General features: G+C 43.5%; 1 protein-coding gene across 1 annotated transcript in view; it reads right to left on the bottom strand.

The window, feature by feature from the left end:
• Nucleotides 1–658: 658 nt before the first annotated feature.
• Nucleotides 659–17,425, bottom strand: part of IARS2 (isoleucyl-tRNA synthetase 2, mitochondrial) — a 64,045-nt gene continuing 47,278 nt past the window's right edge. The window contains exons 15-23 of the mRNA XM_049634572.1: nt 11,926–12,034; nt 9,690–9,792; nt 8,567–8,692; nt 7,866–7,997; nt 6,623–6,729; nt 5,699–5,844; nt 4,798–4,988; nt 2,759–2,903; nt 659–1,146 (exon numbers count right to left, since the gene is read on the bottom strand). Coding sequence (XP_049490529.1) covers nt 1,001–1,146; nt 2,759–2,903; nt 4,798–4,988; nt 5,699–5,844; nt 6,623–6,729; nt 7,866–7,997; nt 8,567–8,692; nt 9,690–9,792; nt 11,926–12,034 — 1,205 coding nt within the window. The 3' untranslated portion in view covers nt 659–1,000. The remainder of the gene's footprint in view (nt 1,147–2,758; nt 2,904–4,797; nt 4,989–5,698; nt 5,845–6,622; nt 6,730–7,865; nt 7,998–8,566; nt 8,693–9,689; nt 9,793–11,925; nt 12,035–17,425) is intronic.

Genomic DNA, 17,425 nt, shown 5'->3' with positions numbered 1-17,425 from the left:
ATAAGAAAGGAAGTGTCACCTTTGTTATAAAAACTCATCTAAGGTCAAAGTAAGCACCGTTAAATTGTCTTCTTAAAAAAAAAATGGTTACAATTTAAAATCAAAGGAAAGATTTAATAATACGAAGCTTACGTGGAATATACCATTCACTTACAAGTTGCTGCGGCCCCTTCATTTGTGAGACAGATCTTTTTAAAGTATGCCGAAGCAACCGTGAAAGCCCTTTCCCACGCTGACAGCAATGAGTTTGTTGGGCTTCTAAAAGTTAGATTTCTGCTGATAGAATTAGCCATCCCTCGCAAGGTTTTAACCCAATACTGAATTGTTTATAAAACGCTCTTCTCTAATGTACTGTAAGTAGTGACCCTCTGTACATACTTCCGTTTTCTGTGTCTGTTCCTTGGTGTGAACTTACGGATGTTAGTGAAATAAATTTTCAGCTTTCATGTTTCAACATTCATAAATACAAGTATGAAGTTTTTTTCCGCTCTTGTAGGAGAATAACAAGTTTGGTGGCGCTGTGTTGTGACAAGGTTGACGTTCACTAGTGAGGCAGAATGAAATCACTCTTTTGGTCTCCGAAGGGGAACACGCACCTCTGCCGTTTGCCTTCAAAACCGTATTTTTTACTTGATTTTTACAACTTCACCAATATCGGTAATTTTCCAGATGCCTTTATTTTTAGACATTAGAGAACTTAAATCCTGAGTCAAGAAGATTTATAAAATATAAAACATTTTCCGGTCAGCCACCTCTGAAGGCAAACATATTCAGTGTCTCTGTTCTGAACAAATCCATTATGGATACGTCCAGCTCCATCTTCGTACGTATATTTTTCTGCATGTGTGTATATACATACACGTTACTTTTTATCAAACACAGGACAGACTGACAGTTCTGAATTTGCCCCTCTCCTCCGCCATTTCCTCTCCCACTCATTACCTAAATCTTGGGTTTCTTGCCGGTGCTGGAAACGCTCGACCGTGAGCAGCAGCGTGACCTATTCCTTCCCGGCGACGACTCGTGTGCACCGGGGGCAGAGCGCGTCTGAAGAGTCGGCGGTGTACTTCCAACAACGGGGGCATTTTTCTTTGGTGGTCGGCATGACGATTACTTTATAGGAAGACTCTTCCCGAATATCCCCACCTGGGAGAGAAAGGACACCAAGAGGCTTTCCGACGCGCCAGTCCGCTTGTATCCCTAGCTCCCGATGGCTCTGCCGCCGCTCCTTTTTTGAAACTTCTCCTTCCCCTGGTAAACCGGCCGTTCCTACTTCATTTGCCTCACACCAGAGCGGCTATGACGGGGGACTCACGATCTGACGACCGAGGACGGCCGAGGAATCGGGAGACCCTGAGTGAGAGGTTAACTGCTCTTTCTACAAGTCACTGAACTGTTACCTCCTCAGGCAGAGCAGAGCAGGCCTTCTAGCTCTTATTTAATCCAGGTTTAGTTCTGACAAATTACTTTGCCTCTCTAGCTACACAAGAATTCGACTTAAAAAAAAATTTTTTTTTTACATTTATTTTTGGAGAAACAGTTGAGACAAAGCGTGAGCGGGGGAGGGGCAGAGAGAGACAGAGACACAGAATCGGAAGCGGGCTCCAGGCTCCGAGCAAGCCGTCAGCACAGAGCCCGACGCGGGGCTCGAACCCACAGACTGTGAGATCATGACCTGAGCCGAAGTCGGACGCTCAACCGACTGAGCCACCCCGGAGCCCCTTCGTAAGAATTTTTAACAGTTGAAAAATTCTAGTCACAACTGCAGTGTGCCCACTTAAAATTTCTTGGTTTGACCAAAAGAAAACAAAAATTTCTCCATTATCAGTGCTCAGACTTCAGACTGAATACACGTAAGAACGTTATTTTCTAGCCATGATACAAACAACGTACGTTAACATTTTGAGAAGCAAGTGAGAATCTTTACTACGTGGTCAGGGTTTCCAGGCCTCAGATTTACACTGATGCCCATAAATTAGCCTCACGCCTCCCGATGGCACCTGACAACTCTGGAAAACACAGGCAGCATCCCCTTCCCAGAGATCCCGCATGTTATTCTCTGTTAATGTTGCTGTGCCTCCGTCGCATCACCGACAGTACTTGCTTGGGAGAGAGACCGTGGTGGGCACCAGTTCGATAAGACATCTTCCTTAACCCTTCATTAAGAATGCCTACATCTTGGGGCGCCTGGGTGGGTTGAGTATGACTCTCGATTTCGGCTCACGTCCTGGTCCCAGGGTCGTGGGATCGAGCCCCGTGTCGGGCTCTGCACTGAGCATGGAGACAGTCTCTCTCCCCGGCTCTGGCCCCTTCCCCCGCCCGCACTCTCACTCTCTCTAAAATAATTTTTTAAAATGGCTAAATCTGTTAACACAGGGTGGGCAAAATAAGCAATTTCAGAGTCAACGCTGGAGAAGGGCGGGCTAGGCAGTACTAGGGTACTGAGTGTCAAAGGACAGGAGCACAAAGAGCCAACGGGAGTGAGTGAGGCCAACTAACTTCACACACAATGACAACTACAATTATTCACAGGACAGCAAGGGAAGCTCTCTCCTCTCCCTAGTCCTGGGTTCCCAAGGTCCTCATGCAGGACGCTTCTGAGAGCTGGCTTAGAAACTTGAGCCACTTCCCATAAAAAGATGTATTCCAAGAACATATCTGCCTTTAGAATACACCTAATCCACGGGAAAGCTGGAGATGACCTTCGATTATCACTCAGTTCTCCAGGTCCCTCTCGTTACTGTGGCCGCCTCCTTACCTTCCAAATTGATCAGAAACGTCCCTTTGCGCTCAATCACATCTGTCGTTAGTGTTCGTGGTTCCTCAGGGAGTAAAGTTGTCTGGGAAGCCATCATTAATTCATTCAACTGAGAGGTGCTGGAAGTCTCCTCAGCTTGTAGCATCTGGGAACGAGCATGTCAAAGTTACCATCTCAATTTTTACTGCCAACTGAGGTCGTAAGAATAAATGCTACAGACTCTTGTGTTTTGTGAGTAACCCTTTGGTACCAATACCTCCTAAATCCATTCTTAACTAGAATGAAACGCTTCAGATAAAATCTTCCAGTCAAGGGGCACCTGGTGGTGCAGTCGGTTAAGCGTCTGACTCTCGGTTTCTGCTCGAGTCATGATCTCACAGTTTGTGAGTTCAAGCCCCACGTCGGGCTCTGTGCTGATGGTGCGGAGCCTGCTTGGGATTCTGTCTCTCATTCTCTCTGCCCCTCCCCAACTTGTGCTCACTCGCGCGCTCTCTCTCCCTCTCTCTCTCTCAAAATAAATTTTAAAAAATTAAAAAAAAAATCCAGTCAGTAGGTACCTCACTATGCCAGATGCTAAATGTCCCTTATGATTAGAAACACAGTGTTTCTTATCCCCATTTTCCAAATGAGGAAAGCCACTCGGAGGGGTGCACTCACCCACGGTTCTCAGGCAGCAGGTGGGGAGCTGCGATTCCAGCCCAGGTCTAGCGGCCTCCCGGCCCAGACTTCTTTATCCTGCCCCTGCCCCCCGCTTTAGGAGAGGGGTCAAGACGCTACATGAGCAGACCTGCTTTCAGCAACACAGACCAATGGAGGCAACTGAATTACCCCCAGAACTCTTCTGAAGTACTAGAAAGCTGGGTGTCTGATGAGAATTTTTCCATTTTTCATTGTAATTCTGCTTTTCAAAATGAGTTAGTAAGCTAATATGGACATTCCGCTCAAGAGAAAACAGGAGCTTTGAGGAAATTAATTTGGTTTTAACAAATTCATGTAATTAGTAACTGATAGATCCAGGACTCTATCATCTGACAGCTACCTAACGTAATTCCTAAGAAAAATACATTCATATTTTTTTAAATCCCTAAGTTTTTTCCAATGTAAATGATCCAAACAAGGTGTATTTTTTTAACTTACTACTCAGAACTAATGAAGTCAAAAGAAACATGACATGCAGGAGAAAAGCCCAGTACTAGGCTGTGTAGCCTTAGCTCGCTCACAGTTGCAACGGTCCTCAGTTTCCTGCTCATAAAATAAAGGAGCCTGAGCCTGCCAACTGGTAGATTTTAAAACGTATCTTACTGAAATTCTCCGCTATGGTCAACGATCTCCTAGAGACGAGCTGTTTCAAGCCTCAAATCTTAATTTAATCACATTACTAAAAACTTAAAGTGAGCTTACCAACCAAATGAGATGGTCATTTTTCAGAAAACTATGATAGCAGTAAGACTTCTAAAATATAGATTATCAATTCTCTTCTCAAGCATTGAAAATAGAGAAAAATCTTGAGCCAGTATGTTAACATAAAAGTCAATCTGGCCAATGAACCCCTAAGAATCCCAAGAAGAAAATTCTGATGGTCCTTTTGGAAATAAAAATAGGATGAATGCTTTCAGAGAATGCATGCTGATTTGCTACAACAAATGAATTTTCTTCAGATTTCCTGAGAAAAAGATTGAAATCCGTTCTTGGATTTGTTTTGACAAAATTCGCAGAAAACTAAACCCTGAACACAAAACTCTCAATTTTTATGTAGTGGAAACTAATGTCATCGGTTTCTGTCACATCCAAGTAGGCCCAAGGTTTTGCATTTCAAATAGGACTTTATTGCACCTTCCCTGCCCCTCTGGTAAAGTACATACTCTGTAGAAGGAGGGAAAGGAAGCACAGAAAAGTAGGAAACAGAATCTGTGATAATATCAGGGTTACAACATTTGGAAACTACAAAATCTTACTTACACGAAGATTTTTAAAAGCCAAATTTCAGGTGAGGCTGTAGGATCCTAACATCATTTTCAAAGGTACAAACCACTCCTCACCTCTATTATCTCAAAAAGCAGCCCGGGCTCTATCACAATGGTGACCTTGTACTCGGCGGCATTTTTACCAGGGATGCTTCCAAGAAATGAATCTCTCATTGCACAGGCGCCCTCTATTGCTTCCTCTAATCCTGGCTTCTTCCAGATAGAACTTGTTCGAATCCACCCAGTACGAAAAACACTCTTGGGTTCTATAAAAAAAAAAAAAAAGGTAAAGTAATTCACATATAGCCGTTTTAAACCATACGCAGAGCTCTAACCATGAAACATGTATTCACAGAAAATAAGAATTGTTATTTATGGTAAATATTATGGAGCCATTCTAAATGTTTACCAAATATTTATACTCACATTTGGAAATTTAAACAAAGGAAAAAATATATAGTAAGACCTCAAAAGGAAAAAAAGGATGCCTAGAAGAAAATAAAATCGAAAAAATAGCCCCAAATTAACAGTAGTTGTCTTTGGATAGCGAGATTGTGAGTGACTTTTTCTGTTTGAATTTCTGTAGTTCTAATTTACCATAAGCTTAGTAATTAACAATCAGGGGGAAAAAACCGTGATAAAAATATTCACTAAAGGCACCACACTTTGTCTGAATAAAACCTAAAATATATCTCACACATTTAGAAAGGCATTGAGGAAAAACTGATCTTGCGGTAATGTCAAGTTGCTCGTACGTTTCAGAAAGCACTCCGTGGTGGCTTGAAGGCCATTCTGAAATGCATCGTACGCGGCCCCAAACAAGGGCAGAGACGGCTGAAGGGCCAAGACCTGCCCTGCCACACGCGCGCCCCGTGGACGGGAAAGCGCCCCTTCCACGGAGTAGAGAAAACCAGAAATCGCATCCTCACCAGGGAAGGGTCTTTCTCATCGTGAGAACAAATCGAGTGTTCCTTACCTTTGACGTAAGGTATGTGCTGGAACGCTTCCTCAGCCAGGTGAGGAAGAATGGGAGCAAAAGAACGAACCATCACGTCCAAGATTTCAGCCAGGGCGGTCTGGCAGGAGCGCCGTCCGGGGTCGCCGGCGCGTTCACAGTAGAGCCTGGGCGAGAACAAAGCGCGCGGCCGGGCGTTACACGCACGCAAGTGCCAGGAGACCCTGCCTCGGGCCGGGTCTCCTCCTGCGGTGGCCGATCCTCCGGCTCTAACCACCTTCCGATTTTCCGAGGCAGATGTTCCATCACGTAACTTTACTGACCAACCCGCTGTCCCAGTTCGCCCCTTGCGGGTGCGCTCGCCTTCCCCCGACACTCCCCGCAGCGGCGCGCGTCCAGGTCGGTTTTCCGAGAGACGACAGCCGGAACCCTGACCACTGATACGTTAGTTGATGGTATTCATCTTCCTGTGTTCGGAGGACTGGGGGTTACGATCCCCGTGTGTTAAGGTCCCTGAGGTGCTCACGGGTCGGGGCTGACACCTCACGGTGGCTCACCCGCCATCCAGGAAGACTAAGCACCAAGCCCTCCTCTGAAAGGATACTGGATAGTACTGCTCTGACACAATGTTCGTATGGCAACAGCTGCCTGTCTCTTGGTCTCTCCTCAAAATTTATAAACTCCTCTGAGAACAGGCACTAGATTCATTACCCCCACTGGCACCTATTGCTTAGTGAGCGCTTACTTTACCACGCAGAGCACAAAGCACGTTCCTTATATTAGCTCTTCTCATAATCGCATTATGAGGCTGTATTACCCCTGAACTCAAGAACCCAACTTCTTCATGACTGCACAGTGCCGCCCGTCTGGCTCACCGATGTACGCCCGGAGTCTGTCAAGCAGAGGAGACACTCAAGAAATGTTTGACTATTCAGTCCCACATACCTGTCTTTGATTATGCTGAAATAAAAGTTCGAGAGTTCTCTGGTATAAAATGCTCGTAACAGCCGAACAACTTTTCCAAAATCATACTGTTTGTATGAATCGGTGATCTAAGGAACAAAAGCCAAAACAAGTTGGGAAGATGGGATAAGCAAGCAAAAATGCAAGTCCTGTGAGCTTGCATTATCCTCCCTGGATCCCTCAGTGAGCCTAGCCCTCGCCCTATGAGCAAAATGTGTTCTTTTCAAAATCTGTTCAAAGGCACAACGGATACAAAACAAGAGATACGCAGTAGTGACAGGATCTTTCAAAACATTTCTGGCTATCAAATTTGACTATCCTCAGAAAACACTGAACATTCTACTCTGGAAACTACAAAAGAATACTTGTCAAAGGAATCAAGTTTTTTTGTTTTTTTGTTTTTGTTTTTAATGTTTAGTTTTGAGACAGAGACACACAGAGAGAGAGAGAGAGAGAGAGAGAGAGAGAGAGAATGAGCGGGGGAGGGGCAGAGAGAGAGGGAGACACAGAATCGGAAGCAGGCTCCAGGCCCTGAGCTGTCAGCACAGAGCCCAATGCCAGGCTCGAACTCACGATCTGTGAGATCACGACCTGAGCCAAAGTCGGATGCCCAACCGACTGAGCCACCCAGGTGCCCCAGGAATCAGGTTTTAAATGATAAACCACACTATTTTAAAACAGCAGAGACTACAAGTTACCACTGTTCCCTCATTTTCGCCAGAAAAGTAAAATTGGGCAAACGTCTGCAGGGACATTTCTGACACAGGGTACGTGGAAGCAACCACATTTCCAATTTTTGAGAAAACACAAATTATCTGTGTATATAGAAATGAGAGAATATCTTACGAAACACAGAGGAACAGTCATTTCAGTTATTTCTGTTCTTTGAAGAGTACATCTACAGATAAAATATAGCTCCACTTTAGTCCTTCTTCTTGGGGAAATATGTAAGGCAGACCTCGAAAGAAAAATGTGGTCTTAGGGGAAGTCTGGGCCTACCGTTCCCACCAGGTACTGTGAGTCTGCTGAAAAACCACCAAAGAGATCCTAAGACTTCACTACCTCAAGTGAGCCTAAGAGTGTGTGGACCTTACCAAGCAGGACTTTTCTCAGTGCCACGGTTACTGTTTCCAGTAATGTCTGTTCTGCTTGCATGCAACTCCAATTTCAACATTCCACAGTGCTGGTGTTTCTATTTGCCAAAGGCTTATTAGTTCATACTTACCTTGTTTGCTAAATCCTGCAGTAAGTGTAGCATATACTGGTCTAGGACATACATATCGTTAACGGGAATGGCATCTGTTTCTGGGTTGAAGCCACTGACATTTCCCAAAAGGAAGCGGAGTGTATTCCTAAGCTATCGAGAAAAAAATATGCAGTCAAAAACAAACGTGAGCCTTTAATTCTTACTGAAAAGTTTTTTCTGTAATTTTTATCCAACTCGTGACTTTCTTAAGGGGATATTTTTTTATATATAGATCATTCCTAAATGAGACTACAAATGTCAAAAAACAGACTCTCATTTCAATAGCCCACGTATAGAAACCACCTCTGGACTCTACACATGAAGACTGAATTTTCATTGTTATTTCTTTATAACCTTAGAAAGGCAAATCCCCCTTCAGTGGCCCAGTGTGTTCCTCTGTATAGGTAAGAATGTTATTTTCACCTGCTTCCCAGGCAAAAATAAAGATAAATGGAATGAATGTGAAAGGTCACAGAGCACACAAAAAGTATATAAAATTAATATAATTTTGTATTATCTTATGCTAGGTTATATTTTATAAAATATAAAGACAGCATATAAAATTATTAGGATTACACTATGTTTTCACTGTTTTGAAATGCCAAATAAAATGTACCTCATTTAAAAAAAAAGTCATTTAGCTCACTTTTTATTCGGAAATGGGAAGAAGTGACGCTGACCTTGTTAATATCATCTCTGGCAGCATTAAGTGCAGCTGGACCAATGGTCACTTCAGTGAAGACGTTGGACTCGGCCACCCACCAGCGAAGGACATCAGCACCATAGGGAGGCTCTTTGCTTTGATCCTTTCGGTGGAGGGAAAAACATATTAACATATAAATGGTGAACGAATGTTTTCGATATTCTTCCTCTGACATATTTGAGCTCAAAGTGAGCATAAGATATACTTGCACTGTAATGAAATAAGGGCTAACAATCTCAGAAATCAGCTGTGTCTAAAAACCAACACTGGGGAAAAAGTATGCTCTGCGATCTTGTTTCATGCGTGGATGCGGGCATTTCTGTATCCATCCATCTGTGACCGCTGGGGTCGAAGCAGCGCCCTGATGCCTCTCTGATGGTGGAGGCGGTCCTCCCTAGCCACTCCTTACACAGAGCAGTGATTCCTGGACATTAGGAGGGTGGTACAAAGCCAAAGGAGTAAGGGGTATCTGGGTGGCTCAGTCGGTTAAGTGTCTGACTCTTGATCTCAGCTCAGGTCTTGATCTCAGGGTCATGAGTTCAAGCCCCACTCTGGGCTGTGTGCTGGGCATGAAGCCTACTTTAAAAAAAAAAAAGCCAAAGGAGTAAAATGACAGGTGATTTCTTTTCTGAAAGCAACTCCAAAATAAACCAAATTATTAGCAACTCCAGAGATGATGCTCATTAATGACCCACGGTAAGGGGCGGAATTTCTGAGAATGTAATAATGAAGCATGAATTGTAATCTCATTGTTTTCTTATACTGATTCCACTGAACTGTACATTTTTATTGTTTTTTGAAATAAATTTTTACAAATTCTGAAGTTCAGTTAAACAAAGAGATAGCATGGTTCAGGACCCAATCAGAGACTCAAACTTGAAATGAGTCAACAGGGCCACAACCCCAGCCCTTCCCTTTTTCATTAAAATCATGTATTACCTAAGAGCCTAGATTTAAAACACAGTAAGGCACCTGCTATTAGCATAAAAGATAGGTTTTCATTATTTTTTTTTACATCGAAGTAACTACATTAAAGATTTTGGCTGCCAATTTAGAAGCCTTAAAGCAAAAATAAAAAGACTTTTTAGAGAACCACCTACTTGTCCTCCATTGATGACCACATCAGGATCAATGACATTCCCAAGAGACTTGGACATCTTTTCTCCCTTTTCTCCAAGGGTAAAGCCATGAACGACCACTGTCCTAAGAAAACAAATCAGCTATTATGATAACACAATTCCAACAGTCTTTTTGAAGGTCACTTATAGTTTAAAAAGAGTTATCTTAGCTTGATCCAAAAACCAGGATTTTTCTTGACAGATTATGCATGAAAGCTTTTCTTGAAAGCCTGATTCTCAGCTGCTTATTTGTGATGACTGTTAGATAATAAGCTCTCTACTTATACACAGAAATTACTTTTTTGAGAGAGAGAGAAAGCACCAGCAAGCAGGGGAGAGGGGCAGAGGGAGAGGGAGAGGGAGAGCGAGAGGGAGAGCGAGAGGGAGAGGGAGAGCGAGAGCGAGAGCGAGAGCGAGAGCGAGAAAATCCCAAGCAGGCTCCACACTCAGCACGGAGCCCGACGCAGGGCTTGATCTCATGACCGTGGGATCATGACCTGAGCCAAAATCAAGAGTTGGACACTCAACCGACTGAGCCACCCAGGCACCCCATACCTAGAAAAATTCTGATGTTTACATTCACTATACAAATATTTCCTGAGCATCTATGATGTTTTCATTTTGGTCATTAAAACTAACCAGGAAAAATGTCTTATTATTATGTATTGTTATGTCTTAAAAAGAACAGATTATCACCTCAAAATATTTTCAAAAAGACAATGTGAGAAAACTACATCTGCTGTTCTACTGGCTTCTAACAGCAGGTTACAGTAGTGTCTGGCCGGCTCAGTCAGTGGAGCATGCAACTCCATCTCAGGGTTGTAGGTTCAAGCCCCGTGTTGGGGGTAGAAATTACTCAAAAAAAAAAAAAAAAAAAACTACAATCTTTAATCAACCAATCAAATAAAAGCAGGTTATACAAGAAACCTACACGTGTAAATTGTTCTGGGAGGGGTTTTCGTTGTAAGATAGTAAAAATCTTACGCTATTCAAAAATTTTTCTGATTCTCTATCCACACACTTGAATAAGGAAAACCAATTATCTGTAACTTAATACCTAATTTAACAAAACAAGAATGTTTCAGTTAATTAGCCACTTGTGGACATTACAGACACAAGGAGATGTGACCTCAGGCCGTCTTCAAGCATCGCAGAGTGCCATCCTCCACGTCAAGTCTTCCCATGTTTCAAGATCTAGCTCTTCGGGGATTTCCCCACTCCTCCAGTCGATGCTGACTTTACCTCTTGTGGGAATTACAGTCTGTGTCAGTGACAAGACTTCTCTGTATTGCTGTTTTTTTTTTTTTTTAACTTCAAACTCATTTCTCATGAAATAAGAGACTAAGCTAATAAAGGAGGTGCTTTATCATATCCAGGCATAACTCGGACATATTGCAGGTTTGGCTCCAGACCACTGCGATCAAGTGCATATAAAAGTTATGTCTCCACTACTGTATTCTATGAAGTGTGCAAAAGCATTATGCCTAAAAAAACTATGTACATGTCTTAAGTAAAAGATACTTTATTGCTAAAAAATGCTAACTATCACCTGAGCTTTTAGCAAACTGCAATGTTCTTGCCGGGGGGAGGGTCTTGCCTCGATGCTGATGGCTGCTGACAGGTCAAGGTGGAGGTCGCTGACAGTGCGGGTGGCCGTGGCAATTTCTTAAAGACAACAGCGAAGTCGGGCACACTGCCCGACCCTGCCTTTCACACACCACTTCTCTGGGCACGCAATGCTGTCTTACACCGTTTTACCCAGAGAACAACTCCTTTCAAAACTGAGCCAAGGCCCTCAAACCCTGCCACTGCTTTACAACTAAACTCATGTGATACTCCAAAGCCTCCACTGTCCTTTCCAACCATCTGCACAGCCTCTTGGCCACGAGTAGATTCCATCTCAAGAAACCACCTTCTTTGTTCGTCCGTAAGAAGTGGCTCCTCACTGTGAAAGCTGTGTCACGAGACTGCACGATTCGGTCCCGTCTCCAGGCCCCACTTGTGACTCTGCTTCTCCTGCCGTTGCCACCACGTCTGCAGGCACTTCCTCCACTGAGGTCCTGAGCCTTCAATTTGTAAAAAAAAAATGCAGCATCTGCGAAGCGCAACACGGCGAGTTCTGCCGGGATGACTGCTCGGCACGGGGCTTGGCACCGGCCAGGGCGCCGCACAGGTCCTCACGGCGTGAGGACACCTTTAGCTCAGCTTGAACACTTACTTAAAAGGCGCTTTTTTCCTTGTTGCCACACTTGTTAATAAAGAAGACTGAAACCAACCACCAAGCTGGTCTTTTCCTTCCAAGTACAAATCTGCTCTTTGGTCAGTACCTCAAAATAGATATTAAAGAACAGAGAAATTTAAGTTAATTAAAATGGGAAAATGAAAACAAATATGCATCAAAGTGTTAAAATAATAAAAGCAATCACGTCATTTATTTCATGCATCATGCTACCAGTCACTGGAGCTATTACCCTCTCGCTGCCCATTTATTAATCAAGAGAAACAGAATAAACGCTGGAGTATGATCTCCCAAACTAGAAGTAACTAAAGCACTACCTAAATTAGGGACTGACTGGGACGCCTGTGTGGCTCAGTCAGTTGCACCTCTAACTTCGGCTCAGGTCATGACCTTGCAGTATGTGGGTTCGAGCCCCACATCGGGCTCCCTGGTGTCAGTGCAGAGCTGCTTCAGACCCTCTGGCCCCCTTTCTCTCAGCTCCTCCCCCACTCAGTCTCTTCTTTCTCTCTCAAAAATAATAAATAAAGATTTAAAAAATTAAAAAAGATAGTGACTGATTAATTACCGGTATCAATATTTCCAGTTGTCTCCTATGAAAATGAGCATCTAGCTTTATGTTAATTCATTTGATTCTCACAGTAACTCTATAAGGTAGGTATTATCATCATCCCATTTCACAGATGAGGAAGGTGAAGCACTGAGATGTTTTAGAACTTGTCCAAATTTATGGGACAGTAAGCGGTAGAGAGGGATTCTGAATCTAGACAATCTGGCACTGGAGTACATTTAACCAAGAAATTAAACAAATCAGAAAAAAGAATCTTTTAAAAAGGGCAAGTTATAAACTTCTAATTTGACAATGACCCAGTCAAAGATGGACCAACTATTAAAAAGCCATGTGAGGCAGGGGTTGGGGTGAGCGATGAGGGGTTAGGGTAGGAGGGATGAATGGCAGAGCACAGAGGATTTTTAGGGCAGTGAAAATACTCTATGCGATACTATAATGATGGATACGTGTCCATTATACCTTTGTCCAAACCTAGAATATGTACAACACCAGCAGTGGACCATAACGTAAACTACGGACTTTGGGTGGTCATGATGTGACACTGTAGGCTCAGCTACTGTAACAAATGTCCCACTCTGGTGGAGGGTACTGATAATAAGAGAGGCTATGCATTTGTGGGGGCAGGAGGTATATGGAAAATCTCTACACCTTCTTCTTAATTTTTTAAATATTTATTTTGAGAGAGAGAGAGAGAGCATGCAAACAGGGGAGGAACAGAGAGAGAGGGAGAGAGAGAGAGTCCCAAGCAGGCTCCACACTGTCAGCACACATCCCAACGTGGGGCTTAAACTCACGAGCCGTGAGATCATGACTTGAGGCAAAACCAAGAGTAGGTCATTTAACTGACTGAGCCACCCAGATGCCCTTGAGTGTTTATTATTTTTGAGAGAGACAGAGAGAGAGAGAGAGAGAGAGAGAGAGAGAGAGAATATGCGCTGGGGAGGGGCAGAGGGAAAGGGAGGCAGAGGATCCAAAGTGGGCTCTGCACTGTCAGTACGGAGCCCAGTGTAGGGCTTGAACTCACGAACTGTGAGATCATGACCGGAGCTGAAGTTGGACACTTAACTGACTGAGCCACCCAGGCTCCCCTCTTCCTAATTTTGCTGTAAACCTAAAATGGTTCTTTAAAAAAAAATAAAGTCTTTCAAAAGAAGATGTAGTAAAAGGAGAAAAAATGTGGGGCCCCTGGGTGGCTCAGTTGGTTGGGCCAATGACTTCGGCTCAGGTCATGATCTTGCGGTTTGTGAGTTCGAGCCCCGCGTCGTGCTCTGTGCTGACAGCTCGGAGCCTGGAGCCTGCTTAGGATTCTATGTCTCCCCCTCTCTCTACCCCTACCCTGCTCACGCTCTGTGTCTCTCTGTCTCTCAATAATAAATAAGTGTTTAAAAAAAAATGTTTTTTAAATAAAAAATTAAAAAAAGGAGAAAAAATGCTCTATGAACAACTTAGTCTCAAATTTGTTAGGACATACACACAAGCAAGCTTCAGGGCTACTTCAGCATTCCACAGTTAACCAGTTAATTCAGGACTTAACAGTCTAAGATAAAAGACCATTTGGCAAACATCGTAAGTAACAATCATTTCAGTCAAGACTCATCAAGGGTGAAAATTTGGTGAGAACACAGGGTATTTCCATAGTTGTCAAGTGTCTCTCGACAAGACACTTCCTAACGTAACAATCCCTCTGGCGAGATGGGGGTAAGAAGTCACCGTAATGGAGAAAAACAAGCAGACACCACTTCCAAGTGACCCCAGTTCAACGTCACTGGTCAGTCACTGTGTGGCTTCTGTTACGAGGTCGAAAAGGACACAGTGTCTCTTCCGTGATATTCCTGCCCAAAACGCACAGTCTAAACCACATCATGAGAACGCATGACACAAACTCAACATGAAGGGCCATCGACAAAATGCATGCACGTCAAGGGCATGAAAGGCAAGTTCAAAGTAAGACTAAAGCGACGTGACACCCACGCCACATATGGTCTTAGACCCTAGGACACTTATTTTCCCTCCTTCCCGAGAAAGGGCGTCACTGGGTGAAATGTGAATAAGGTCTGTAGATAGGTGACACGATGGTGACAGGATGGAATCAGGGTCATTTCCTGAGTTTGATACTCATATTGGTGATATAAGAGACTGTCCATGTTCTTAGAAAACGTACACCGAAAAATTTAGGGATAAAACAGCATCAAGTCTGCAACTTACCCTTAAATGGTACAGAAAAAACTGTATACACATAGCCAGAGGGAAAAAATCTATAAAGCAAACACAGTAAAATGCTAACTTTGGAAAATCTAGATGAAGGGGAGATGCTACTTCCCTTACACTGCTCTGTGACTTTTCAGAATAAAATGTTATTTATTTTGTTTTTAAAGAATATGAGGGGCGCCTGGTGGCTCGGTCGGTTGAGCCGAGACTTCGGCTCTGGTCATGATCTCGCAGTTTGTAGGTTCAAGCCCCACGTTGGGCTCTGTGCTGACAGCTCAGAGCCTGGAGCCTGCTTCAGAGTCTGTGTCTCCCTCTCTCTGTCCCTCCCCTGCTCGGGCTCTGTCTCTCTGTTTCTCAATAACAAATAAACGTTAAAAAAAAATTTTTTTAACAAAAAAATAAAAAATAAAAAATAAAAAAAAGAACATGAGGTCTTTGGGAAAGATTATTCCCATATTTTAAATCTAAACTCACAACTTTTTTTTTTTTTTTTAAATTTTTTTTCAACGTTTTTATTTATTTTTGGGACAGAGAGAGACAGAGCATGAACGGGGGAGGGGCAGAGAGAGAGGGAGACACAGAATTGGAAACAGGCTCCAGGCTCCGAGCCATCAGCCCAGAGCCTGACGCGGGGCTCGAACTCACGGACCGCGAGATCGTGACCTGGCTGAAGTCGGACACTTAACCGACTGCGCCACCCAGGCGCCCCTAAACTCACAACTTTAAAAGCCCCTTCTATTTGTGAAATGAAGATCGGTCCTTATGCCCTAATATTGAGGATTCAGGGTTATAATCCTTATGTGACAATGCGGGTCTGGGGAGAGGTGGGAGACAAAATTAAAATAATTAAATCAAGCCAGTTCCATTCATTCAACATTTCTGAGCACTTATCACCTGACAGGCACTGTACTAGGTCCTGGGGCAGAAAATGCAAAGAAGTCTGGCATCTGTCTTCTTGGAGCCGACAGTTAGGGGGTGAACTTTATGTTAAATAACAAATAATTGTGCTGGTTGTTATCATGGCAAAACTGCACTTCAGCCCAGTCTACGCAGCTAGGAAAGTCTAAGAGGGTAAGAAGACAAATGCATATGCAGTAAGAACAAGATGTTTTAGCCTCAACATCTAGAATGCTACACCTACAACCTACTTTTCTTCTCCCTCTACTGACTTGTAGCCATTTGTAACCCTAACCTTCTTTTTTTAATCTTTTTTTAATGTTTATTTTTGAGAGACAGAGAGAGACACAGACAGGACGTGAGCATGGGAGGGGCAGAGAGAGAGGGAGACACAGAATCCGAAGCAGGCTCCAGGCTCCAAGCTGTCAGCACAGAACCCGACGTGGGGCTCGAACTCACGAGCCTTCAAGCTGTGAGATCATGACCTGAGCTGAAGTCGGCTGCTTAACCTACTGAGCCACCCAGGCACCCCTGTAACCCTACACTTTCATAAATCCTCTTCCACCCAAGATGTTAACCTCCTACTGCTGACCACTTTGGGGATGTGGCAGTAATCAAGGAGATGATTGATAACAGAATGCTAGTGGAAATCTTTTCCGGAAGGAAGGAAGGAAGGAAGGAAGGAAGGAAGGAAGGAGCGAGCAGAAAGAATCACCAAATCCTCTTCCTCCCTGAAAGCTGTCTGCTCAGGGGCTGGTGAAACAATCACTGACAGTAACCGGGCATCAAACCTAAGTTCTGTCACCTTACTGCCAACATCGCTTCTGAGCCTTGATTAACACACCTCTCAAACAAGGGGTTTAAATAATCTCTAAAACCTTTGCCCTAAAAGTTTAAAAAGCTGGCTGCTGCCCAAAGACTTACAGTCGTCAGGACACCAGCAATCTGACTGCACGGGGGCGGCACTGAGGCTGCCGGAGTCCCAGTCCCGTGTGTGGGACGCGCCAGGTGTGGGGTCAGAGCTTAAGCTTCCCACGTGCCCAGGTCTTTACTAAGATGAGGACAACACCAAAATGTATTTACCTTATGAGGCTGTAAGAGAGATTAAAGAAGCAATAGGACATGCTGTGTACACAGCACATTATCAGTCAACGTTAATTATTACAAAGATTTATCACAAAGGGCACTGACATTTCCTGATGGAAAATTAAGAAAGGTGGATTTTTTCAAGTCATTTTTATATACAAGAATACTTGTGAAAGTATCGTTATCCTAAACTATTTTAAAAATACGTGGTCTCTGATTCTGTCTTAGAAATATACGTTGCAACGCTCTAATAAAATAGGAGGACATCAGCCTACTAATCACAGCACAACAAAACAGCTCATACTTGGCAGGGGTCAAGTCTCAATGCCTTTTCCATTCTCATATAGATACTGAGTTGCTGGATCTGGGAAGGAAGCAAAATACCATCCTAGAAAAGGAAGTGTAACCCCAGAAAACTTCTGCAAGCCAGAGCCTTTCAAGGTGGTGTATGAAACCAGTGGAAAAAGATGGACGGGATAGTGGGGTGTTTGGGCGTAGCAGAGCTCTGGACAAGAAATGAAAAGAATAAAGCTTGTAGGAACTTTAGAAACAAAGATAAGCTCAGTCTTAAACGGTAAGAAATAGGAAGATCTGTCAAACTAAGGTGCTGGAATACTCTGGAATTACTGTACAGCTACAACCACATATGATGAATTATTGGGACTATTCCCTATTTTAGTAAGTTTATTTTTAGTAATGGTTGTTTTTCCTAGCAAATGT

Source organism: Panthera uncia, chromosome F1 (genome assembly GCF_023721935.1).
Source record: "Panthera uncia isolate 11264 chromosome F1, Puncia_PCG_1.0, whole genome shotgun sequence".
NCBI classification, from domain to species: domain Eukaryota; kingdom Metazoa; phylum Chordata; class Mammalia; order Carnivora; family Felidae; genus Panthera; species Panthera uncia.
This window is presented reverse-complemented; position numbering and strand designations above follow the sequence as displayed.